This window comes from Bactrocera latifrons, unplaced genomic scaffold (genome assembly GCF_001853355.1).
Source record: "Bactrocera latifrons isolate USDA-ARS-PBARC rearing strain unplaced genomic scaffold, ASM185335v1 scaffold_281, whole genome shotgun sequence".
NCBI lineage: Eukaryota > Metazoa > Arthropoda > Insecta > Diptera > Tephritidae > Bactrocera > Bactrocera latifrons.
The window spans coordinates 39,334-51,828 of record NW_017536419.1 but is presented as its reverse complement, the minus strand read 5'-3'; the positions used below and the strand labels follow the sequence as shown (position 1 = coordinate 51,828).

The 12,495-nt window shown below is 33.8% G+C and overlaps 1 protein-coding gene across 1 annotated transcript in view; it reads right to left on the bottom strand.

Annotated features, from left to right (window-relative positions):
* Positions 1 to 12,495, bottom strand: part of LOC108970112 (syntaxin-binding protein 5) — a gene marked incomplete in the record, with an annotated part of 53,474 nt that overhangs the window by 26,069 nt on the left and 14,910 nt on the right. Inside the window, 1 exon segment of the mRNA XM_018935262.1 lies at positions 10,239 to 10,416. Within this exon segment, the coding sequence (XP_018790807.1) occupies positions 10,239 to 10,416 (178 nt within the window).

Below are 12,495 nucleotides of genomic sequence, written 5' to 3'. Positions count from 1 at the left end.
TTTTTTTTTTTTTTTTTTTTTTTTTTGACATATTGGCCGATATAAGCGGTACAATGTCACCCGAGAGCTCGAATGTTAAGTATTATATATGGCGGCTAAAGAAGTTTTGGTCCGATTCAACCATTTTTAAGATACAGACATACCATTATAAGAGAAGGATTATTCCTTAATTTCAGTTATATATATCTCACATTGACCGAGATTTTTCTTCAAAAGTTAACTATAGGTTCCGGCGTCCATATATTCGGTATCTAGTCAAGCCCCTAGTTTTTAGTGGATTTAAACAGTTTTTAATCATAATTTATATTAATTACTTCTTGATTTGTGTACTGAAAACTGAACGATTCAAGTGGAATTTAAAATTGTGCTGTAAGGAAGTAGACGTGGTTGTGTTCCGATTTCGTATATTTTCACAAAGTAATATTATATAAAAGTGTGACCAAATTTAGTCGAAATCGGTTGGTCGGGTCACGAGATATGAGATTTTACCAAAGAGTGGGCGGTGCCACGCCCATTGTCCAATTTTCAGCCTGACTCCCATAAAGGTCTCTCATATCATCTTGGTGGTAAAATTTAATGTCTCTGGCGTATTTAGTAATTGATTTGTCGCACTTTTAGTAGTTTTTAACAGTACCAATTTATAGGGAGTGGCCGGGGTTATGTTGTTATGTTACTGTCGGTAAAAGTTTTTATAAGTTTTGTCCCCACCAAACTTGGTTGTTGTAGCTAAAGTGGTTTAGGTAATATGTACATTTTATATCTTAATTGAGTGCTTAGTTATGGCACTTTATATGTTTTTGGTTGATGGCGATTTGTTGGCATGGCAGTAGTCCGGTTACGTCTATCTACGAACCCGTAAATTTTTTGTATTAAGGAACTTCTGTTCCAAGTTTCATCGAGATATCTTAATTTTTACTCAAGTTACATCTTGTACGGACGGACAGACAGTCAACCAGATTTTAACTTTTTTTTAGGTTCCCATTCATTTAACATAGGAATTTTCGTTTTTTCGTACAAACTAAGATTTCACCAACTAATTTTAATTTCTCTCTGGAAGTAGGTTGAAGAAGTCGCACGATAGAGAGTCGCATTGTCTGAAATCTCGTTTCGTATCAAACGGCTCGGAGAGGTCCTTCTCGATCCTGACGGAGCTTTTGATCATGCTCAACGTTAGTTTACAAATTCAGAAGTCGCAGCATAAAGGCAGCTCCTCTTCGTACTGTCGAAAGCAGCTTTGAAATCGATTAAGAGGTGGTGTGTGTCGATTCTCCTTTCACGGGTATTTTCCAAAATTTTGAGCATGGTGAATATCTGGTCGGTTGCTGATAAGGTCCAATCAGTTTGTTGACGGAGGGCTTTAATCTTTCACACAATACGCTCGATAGAACCTTATACGTGATGTTGAGGAGGCTTATCCCACGGTAGTTGGCGCAGATTGTGGGACTCCCTTTTTGTGGATTGGGCAGAGCACACTTAAATTCTTTGCCGACCATATTTTACAAAGAAGCTGTTGAATGCTTGAATAGACGGCCGGCAATCCATCGCCCCCCGCCGGTTTGTAATTCTTCAGACGGGTAATTGCTATTCGAACTTCTTCTTGCTCGGGCAATGGGATATCTGCTCCATCGTCATCGATTGGGGAATCGGGTTCGCCTTCTCCTGGCCTTGCACTTTCACAGCCATTCAGCAGGCTGGAGAAGTGTTCCGTCCATAATTTGAGTATGCTCTGGGCATAGATGACTAGATCACCTTTGGAGGTTCTACAAGAGTTTGCTCCGGTCTTGAAACCTTCTCTTAGCCGCCACATTCTTTCGTAGAATTTTCGAGCATTACCGCTGTCGGCCAGCTTATCAAGTTCTTCATACTCACGCATTTCGGCCTCTTTCTTTTTCAATCTTCGCCTTCTCACTTTAGCTCGCCATCAAATGGATGTTCTTAGGCTACAAAGAGACAACTTAGTCAAAGACCAGAAGTCGTAAGCTGCTTGAGCCATATGTAAAATAATCGTTTCTGGCCACTCCCAAGTGAATGGCGACCACAGCACTTGCCTCACATGCGGAAACTTCTACACATGACTCCATCCTCCAACTACTTATTACGCTTTTTAAATTCAATATTTTTCATTTATGAAACGATTTAGATATTGAAACTCGACAATGCTATCTTTTCCTCTTTTTTTAAAAGCACATATTATCGCCTTTGTTATTATGCAGATAACTTACTACATAAATGAAAAATTTAATTTTTAATTAATTTAATTAAAGCAAAACCTTTGATTCTATTTTATTGTCCGTAACTGTAAAACCCTATATCTATCTCACTTAGTTTAGGTGATATGTACAACCCTTAGGTGAACAAAAAATATTCTGTAGCAATTAGTTGCAAGAATATAAAAACAGTTGCAATTAGGCAATAAGATCAAGAGGAGATTATACAAGTAGTCTGCTATTCAGTAAAGTCTCCGAAAAATATTTGAGTTTCCAAATTATTTCATTTGGCTCGCAACAATTCATTAATTCTCAAATAACAATCGTGACGTGTACGACTATTAACATTTCAGTATTGACTTTTCTACATATCAGTACTACCTAAGAAGGAAAAGAGGTTGCGCTCCATACAGGTATATTGTGGCGAGAAAACAAAATACATTTTCTGAAAGCAACTCAAAGAAGATCTCAAAAGTCAAAGATTTTGATTTAGTAAACATTAAACAAATTAATAGTCAACAAAACTGCAAAGTTTGAAAACCAATATTTCTAGTTCTGACTCAATCGAAACTAATGGGAGAAAAATCCAAGGATCCATATGGACTCATACCTATCGATATTCTACAATTAATAAACTATTCTTCTCTCACTCTGAGAAAGCATAATTATATATTTCCAGATAGTCAATCAGTCTTATTCATGAATAATCTAAAAGTGAATTATTGGTAAGTTTTCCGAAAAAAGAGAATTGTGTGAATGATCATTGAAAACTAACCTTCACTGCATACCATAAATTACAATAGAAAATGTAGATATTACCATTTAAGTAACTTTAATATTTAAATTAGTAATTTATATAAAATTTATTATAATTCAAAAACTACCAATTAATAATTTAGATTTATATTCATCTTCGAAATAGATAAAACTTTTTTATTTGATGAGATATCTTCACGAAATTTGGCATACATTACTATCCAAAACCACGATAAAGTTTCTGGAAAAATTGTACAGATCGGATAACTCTAGTTATAGCAGCCATACAAAATTCCGCACTTGTATTGAAAACCTCTTTTTTTGACAAGATATCTACACAAATTTGACATAGATTTTTGTCCAAGCAACAAGTTCTTATATGGAAACTTTTTTATTTGTGAAGGGTATTATAGCTTTAAAGTTTTTTATTTTTTATTAACGTTTTTTTGGGGGCTTACGGCAATTACGCGTAATCATTTTATGGTATCGCTAAATAAAAGCTTTTTGTATGATTACTTTAATAAAGCGATCGAAAAAACTATTTACGGAAATCTGACCACAGTACATCAATAATCATTTAGGAAATTTATTACCTATATAATAACTGCACACCAATATTATTTGAAAGGTTAGAAAGCTACTTACCTAAACTTACTTGGCGTTACAATTCTTTTCAAATTCACTTAATGTTTGAAATAAGTAATAAAAAATAAGTAATTCACTTAAAAATATGTAAATGAAAATGGACTAAATTCTGTGTAGTCATAGTTCAATGTACATAAATTAAATGAACAGCATTGGTCTAAAACAGTCGGTAGAGCATGTACCTCCTAAATCTAGATTCATTCAATTGATATATGACGAAAGCTCGGTGAATAAAAAAAAATATTTTTTTTAAACTGTAGTGCAAAATATCAATACGTTCCCCGTCAAGATTTGGCGTATATCAAACAAATTATAAAGCAGTTAGAGTGCACGAATATTTCATTTAGCGTGATTCGTAAAATGCGTGATGTGATTCCCCGGAAATGCACTAACTTCTGTAAGTCGCGGTGACTTTATAGGATTCATTTTTCGAGTTAAGTCTCAGTTTTAATAATTTTTAAAACTATCAGATCACTATTAAATATATTATATTTGCTTTTCAAAATCTATTTAATATTGTATTTATAATAGTTCGTTAATCTCATTTAATATTTCTGATCCTAATACTACTTTTAAGGCTCTCGCATCGTACAAAGCGTGCACCGCTAACTTTATTTTATATTTGACTAATTCGTGAGGACTATTTTTAAAGTCGTTCTCTTTATAGACAATATCTAAATCACCAAGCTTTCAAAATAAATACAATTTTAAATGTTTAGAATTGCATTACTTGGTGCAACAACCGTAACACCAATTACTTTTGTTTTTAAAGTGTATGTCGTCAAAATAAATTCCTTAGTTATGAACGAAAAATACTTGCATTGTGTTTTCGTAATAGTTAAGGGGGTATTCTCCTCTAGAATTTTTAAAAAATCGATTTTTTTCATATATTTAAAGTTTAGATCCTTAAGAACATATCCTCCAAAGGATTTTTAAAAATTAAAATTATTTTAAGAGCTACAGTTACTTTAGCGACGCTGTACCTAGCCGGGTAGGTAGGTAGACTCACCTTTTTAACGCGTTTTTCTCGAAACTACTTTTTTCCACACGGTACCGGCATTATCGAACCGATTTACTTGAAATTTTGTGTGAACATTCTTTATATAATCCTTTATTTTTATATAATCCTTAATCCTCTGTTTTTAATGTTTTAAAAAAATTCAGGAATTTCAAAAAAAAAGCGTAAAAAATAATTTTTATTTTCAGGCAGTCGCCATTTTTCGTGTTCCCTGAAATAGGGACTATAACAGCATCCTTACTGATTAAGAATTTCTTTTGATTTTTTTTTTCAGACCACCAGGAGAGTCAGGATCAATGTCACCAGGATACCTGTCTCTCCCCTCCCCCCCTCTAATTATTTTACTTTTTAATATTTTTTTGTAATTTTTTTTTCTGTATTCTTAAGATACCAATAAAAACACGACAAAAAAATTTATAGTAAAAATATTTTTGGTTTTTTTTTAATAAAACTCAAAAAACTGCCCAAAATTTGATTTCTAGAATAGAATACCCCCTTAATAGGGGCCAAACAAAAATAAAATAGTTACATAAAATTTTGAAGATCCAAACCAATTTAAAATTCCTCTTATTTCTAAAATGAATAAGAACCCCAAATTATATATAATACTACTATGAGCAAAAAATAGTAAGATTTTGTTCATAATTTTAAAATTCTTCAATAATTTTTCAAAATCTATGCCTTCCCCCTCAAAGCCCTCCAAATACGTTTGTGCCACCGTTTTTTCCAATTCTCGGAACAGCTGCCAAATCAATTATCGGGATCAATGCGCGAGCGATTCATGTTTAGTGGGTTTGAGTTTGCTAAATAGCCATAAGTCACACGGAGCTAAATCAGGCAAATACGGTGGATGCGGCACGATATTGTTTGAAACTCACGAAGAATCAAAGCAGTATGCGACGGTGCATTATCGTGGTGCAAACCACAAGAGTTGTCGTCCCATAATATCGGCTTCATTTTACGAATAGCTTCGCCAAACGGCGCAAGACTTTCAAATAGTAGTCATTGTTGACAGTTTGTACGGTCGGAAGGAATTCGGAACTCGATAATCGAAGAAAACTATCAAGTTACCTTGATTTTTGACCTGCTTTGACGAGGATTTTGCGACTTCGGCTCACCTTTGCCTCGATATTCGGCCGATTGATAGTCCGTTTCCGGGTCGAACGTTTCATGACTTCCATCCCGGTAGTCGGCATTGCTTCATAGATGTTCGAAAAAATTTAGTGATTTTGGAACCAATCGTGCAACATTCTGAACGTTTCGGCGCCCAAAATTTAATGAAACTTCTTTGTTGAATAATTTCACTAATCGTACTTCAGAAAGACAAACGTATACTAAACACTAATGATTATTTCTTTGATATTATATTTGGCACAGATTCCGAGCGAAATTTAAATTAAATAATCTTACTATTTTTTGCAAACAGAAGTATTTTTTTACGGCTTTGCACATCGTAATTCCAAAGAAATGGAAAGAACCTCACATAATAATATCATTGTCACAACCACAAAAGCAAGTAACAATACTTATTATCGAGAATATTTCATTTCGATCGCTTACAGAAATCCATTTAATCGACCATTCCTACTGATGTGAAAGGGCACATATCAATCTCATTGTCAATGTATTTGAAACACAACTAATGATAATATAAGTACAAAGAAATAAATATACTTAATAAACATGTTTATATTCCTAATGAGAAATTTTAAGCATGAATTTTCTTTACAATTTAATATACATTATTCTTATTTATTCTTGTTCCTTACTAACAACAGTCAAAACACACACACATAGATGGCGTTACTAGTATTTTGCCACATGATTTTTATTTAGTACTGACTGACCTGAATTCTTCTGTTATTGCATTTTGTGTGACGCAACGTTTGGTTGGCTGTCGCGTGAGCTAGCAGTCGACGAAAAACAGTAACGAATTGAAGCTATCTCCAAAAAGGAACCACCATCAACGGTGACTATTCCTTTAATCTTTTGGATAAATTGTTTCTCACTTATACTACGAACTTATTGGTTGACTTGTTTATCATAAGCATTTTCGTATAATAATAAATATATCATTATAAAGTTGAAATAACTTTATCCGCTTTCACGATAGTCATGCCTACATGACCAAAACATACCCTGATTTTTATCCGACCAAGACTGATGATTTGACATCATTATTGTTTGAGAAATTTTTTTGTCGCTTGCCCTATAACATGAATAACTTTATATGGAACTCAAAAACTATAAGAAATTTGTGGTCAAATTTCAGAATTTTTAGAACACATACAAAATAATATTTCTCATTTAAAATATTTACAAAGACCCGAACCAAACAATTTTATAATATCCCATTATGTATGYATGTGTGCTCATACATACAGTTTAGATTGCAATTTCCTCAAGAATTCCTGTGGTATGAAATCTTTCAGAATAGTATTTTCACCAGTTTACAACATGGGTTCAATGTCAATCACAGTTTTGTCTTATTCTTACGTTCTTTCACGGGGTTTTTTGAAAAAAAAAACGTTACAAAAAAGAGACAAAACTTTGAATTTCGTACGTATGATTTATTTATTCCTATTGCGACAACTATGCATAAGCAAATCAAGTATTTTTTTGAATTAAGAAAATAACAGAGAAACAGGAAGGGCTTAGTACGGTTATAACCGAGCATTTCAAACTCTTACAACTTGCAATGCTCAAAGCCGCGAAAATTCTTTTCCAATTTCAGTAGTATATCTGACAGGTTAACCGACATTTTTGCTAAAAAGTTCACAATGGGAACTGGGGTCCACATATTCGGTTTCTGAGACTTTCTATAGCCTTCGAAGGCACTATTGGTGCAAATTTTTATCCGGACTGATTGAGTCTTGATTTGTATACTTGAAAGTCAAAGAATAGTGGGGAATAAATTGTGTACACGTGGTTGTAGTCCAATTTTGCTATTCACACGGTAATGTAGGAATATCAGGGTACTCTTGACTACCGAATTTGGTTGAAATCGGTCGAGTAGTTCCCGAGATACTGGTTTTCATCCAAATTTTACACCTGCTCCTATAAAGCCTTTTAGATTTAGGATATATACATCAAACCTATTCAGGGGCGGGCCACACCCATTTTTTAAATATTTTCTAACCAAAAATTACCATCGTTAATGGGATTATTTTTTCCTAATTACAGTTTCATATCTTAATTCAAGGCTAAGTTATGACAAAATAGAGGTTCGCGATTAATGGGCGTGGCAGTGATCCGATTACGCCCATCTATAAAACCAAGCGTCTTATGATGCCAAGGCATATGTGTACCAAGTTAGTAATCAAGATATCTTCAAAGTTGATCATTTAAATATATAGAAGGTGCTTTCCAAAGTAAACAGGACTTTAGAAAAAAAACAGAACAAATGGTTTTTTTCGGTAAAGTCAATTTATTTTATTCAAAATAGTTTCCTTCAGCTTTAATACAGCTTTTTGCAAGGTCCAAAAGCATGTCGAACGAGTATTTTAGTTCGTTGGCCGGTATGGCCGTTAGTACGCCAGTGCAAGAGTTTTGAATGGCCTCTACGTCTGCATTACGCTTTCCCTTTATGGGCAAATGCATTTTTCCGAAAATAAAGTAGTCGCACGGCGTCATATCACGTGAATACGCTTTGTGGTTAATGGTTAAAATGTGATTTTTGGTCAAATAATCGGTCACAAACATCGATCGATGAGACGGCGCATTATCGTGCAACATACGCCAACTTGAATCTTCGCGATATTCGGGCCGAACACGTCGAATACAGCGCACCAAACACTTCAAAACTCCAAGGTAGAATACCGCATTAACGTTTTGGCCGGGTGGAACAAATTCTTTGTGGGCTAAACCCTTGGAATCATAAAAACAATCAGCATTGTCTTCACTTTTGACTTCTCTATGCGCGAATTTTTAGGTCTCGGCTCGTCCGCTGCCGGTAGATTCAAAAGGTCCTGTTTACTTTGGAACTCTGTCTAGATTAGTTTTAGGTGAACAAAATAATTATACTCTGTAACATGCTATTAGAGAGTTTGATTATTTCCATTTCTCGAAACTACAACGCTATGTTTACATGCAAATGAAGAAGTTACCTTAAGCTTAAATTACATTCGTCACTTGAAGCGCTTATGTAAAGTATTTAGTAAGAGTTTGTTATTTCAAAATTGTAGTAGCGATTTTGTGGCGGTGGTTAACAAAGGAGTTAGCCAAGCATGTTGGACCCCAGTTACTTATATTATATTTATACTCAATGAGAGTTTATAGAGTGCTTCAGTTTGAATCCATTTAAAACATAAATGGAATTAAATAAAGAAATTATTGCCATTTTTTTGTTTCCTTCACACCTACCCATTAAAGTAGATTGTAGTGTATGTATGTATTTTTTTTTTTCTAAAGCATCTCAATTATTTAACATTTTGTGTTGTAATTCAACACAAAGTGTTAATAATTGTGAACATAACATACCCTCTTGACTTTTGCCCCAAAGCATAATGTTGGATTTCTTTAAAAACATCAATTTCTACTCTAGCAACACTGCCCTCGTCATACCTTCTAGCGGTAAATTGTTGTTACTCTGTTACTCATCACTAGCAAAACAAATATAATAAATATCTTTCTTTTTCTGCATGAAATAAAAGCTGCAATATTGCAGCAGACTATCAGCTTAGCATCAGCAACAGAGTATCAATAATAGGCAATAGGCTTGCAGCATTGGTGCGATGAGACCAAATAAAAATTTGCCAATCTTGGCTTCTTCAATGTAATGGCACCTGCATAATATAAAAAATGTAAAGTGTTTAGACGATTTAACTGTACATGTTTTATTTCTCCTTCTCCCTATTTCCTGCCTCCCTCTTTCGTAAAACAAGATTCGTTACAAACGAAAGCATATTTTTTGTTTTTTTTATAGTTCTGAATTTAAACCGATTTCATTGATGTATCTACATATCTGCAAAAAAGTTGTTTCACAACAAATCAAACACGAATAAAAAACTCAACTCGATATTCACAAATTTTAATATTTTATTTAATCTTAGCTATTCGGATTGTTTCTGCTTATACCTTCAGATTTCACAAATTAGTGTCCAGCAAGCAAATAAAATATATAACATTTTTTTTTTAATCTGTGTATCAATTACGCCTATTGTGTTAAATTGTAAATGTATTTTTTTTTTTATTATTAAATAAAAATTAAATCATTTCACTTGAATAATTACGCCAAGTAGTCGTCACCATTGTGAATGCTGATATAAATATCCTACCTATACTCATAACATTAATGCTATGCGTAAATACTCTACGATTCTCTGTGTGCATGCGACCAAATATTGAATGACTGAAATTATGATTTATACGTTCTCACATTCACTAAACAATCTAAAATTCAAAAATGTATCAGGGTTACAACACTCTTCCATAAAAATATCGTTTGCGAACAAATAATACCAAAAAAACATATAATGTTAAACTACAAATACGTTAACTGCGCGTTAATAAGCAATGTTATGTGAAAAAAAGATTAAAATTATACTATTATACTAGGAAACAGAATATAACTTTGTAATTTATGATCAGTTAGAGATACGGATATCACTTACCTGATCTGAACTAGGCGACCGGCTTTGCTCTTCCTTACTTTCAATTTTCTTTGGACTTTTAGGATTTCTGGAGTAAGGATCATTAGCGCCATACAGGTCAGGGCACGCCACACTCAACAAACAAATTTTTTGTACAATGTCAATAACAACAAGCCCATATTCAGTTCCATATGCCATACTGAAATTAAGTAAACATATATACCTATTACAATCAGTACTTATTTTATAGCTTATTATATTATTTAGTATTGGACCAAACCATTTTATTTAGGTAAATTGAGTCATGATTTGAAAAGTTATTTTTTAGTTACTCTTTAAATTTTAAACTCGATATACTATTGCATCGGTCAAACTTTTATAAAAGTAGTCAAAATTTGATCTTCGAAAAAAGAAATTTTATAAAGTACAAGCTTAGTTTATGAAATATTTGTCTTCTTCCGCTAACGCGGTCATAGCTGAATTCCTTTCGTAATGTGGCGCAATTAGAGATTCCAAATCAAGCCAGTTCCTTCTCCATCTGGTCTTTCCAACGGAGTGGAAGGCTTTTTCTTCCTCTGTTTACCCCGGAGTATACTGTGTCGAATACTTTCAGAGGTGGATTGTTTTCGTCTATTCGAACGACATGACCTAGCCAGCGTAGTCGCTGCATTTTATTTCGCTGAACTATGTCAATGTCGTCGAATGAGATATTCGCCGTGGCCAACGCGCAAAGGACTTAAAAAAACAGAACAAATGGTTTTTTCGGCAAAATCATTTTTTATTCAAAATGCGTCTGCATAACGCTTTCCTTTCATAGACAAATGCATTTATCGGAAAAGGAAAAAGTCGCACGGTGCCTTATCAGGTGAATACGGGGAGTGATCACCGGTTAATGGTTAAAATTTGTCAAATAATCGTCCTCCGAATGTTGGATTATGAGCAATTTTTGATCGTCAGTCAATTTGTGCGGAACAAACCGTGCACAAACCTTCCGTAAGCACGAATGTCCAGATAAAATGTGACAAATCGATATTTTGCAGATGTTCAATTCCATTTCCATGAATTTCAATGATGATTTTTAATGAATTCACCCACAGTTTCGATGGAATTCCCGTTGATCACACATTTTGATTGGCCCACATGTTGATGGTCCTTTATGGCCGCACGACCACTTTGAAAACGTCAAAACCACTCGTGCACTCTGCTACGGGATAGGCAATCGCTATAAACTTGTTTCATCAATTGAAACGTTTTACCAATTTTAAAACAAAATTTAATGTTGGTTCTCGAACAAACCTCATTTTCGCACCGATAACACAAACATGCTGACACTTAAAACGCAATAACTTCACTTCCAATCAATGAAATGTCATGAAATTCTCACTGGACAATCGATAAAGATAGCAGATTCTAACGAATCGGTCGTCATATAGATGGCGCCAAAGGGGGGGGTACTACATTCAAAAAGTCCTGTTTTCTTTGGAACACACCTTGTATGAATATCCATGTGTAAATTTATAATTTAAATATGTATAAAGACCATAATAAAGTGAATCAAAACAAAAAATTTAATAATATTTTATTCAGAAACAATAAATATGACAGGAAAAACCAAAAACAGTAAAACAACAAACACATGCGAAAGTTTTAGCACATGAAAAATTTAATTAGCTCTGCTCTCATATCGCTCTCAATTTTTTGCTACTGCTTCATCTACGGAGAGCACAGCATTTCATTTTTGGCAATTGCTACTGCTGCAGTTTTTCACCTGACAAAACTCGAAGCAGAGCACAGAGAGCGGTAGCAATAGCATAGCTATAATTCTATAAATTTCGCAGACGGAGTAGTAAATGAAGTACAATTCCTTGAATTCTTATTCGTTTTCGCCCTTATTCGTATATGATATTTTTAAGGAATTATATATGCAGTTTATTTTATTAGTATTTAATGCATAATATTGCCACACCAACGCGACTTGTGTTGTAAAATGGTATTACGGCACAATTCCGATTTCTTTGGTGCCGCGATCTGAAGGTACCGTTGGAAAGAGGAAGTCCTCCTGCTTAGTTTAGGAGATATTCGACCTTAAAGTTCAAAAATTCGCAAAATTCGTGCATTTCAAGACGCTATTTCACCACATTAAACACACTTTATTCACATTTTTCACTTCAAATTAATTAAATTACACTATAAACTTGTAAATAATTCCATGTCTTACACTTTTAGCAGGTTTTTTACCTAAAAAATCTGCATTTTAAAAATTACATTTTACACTCGT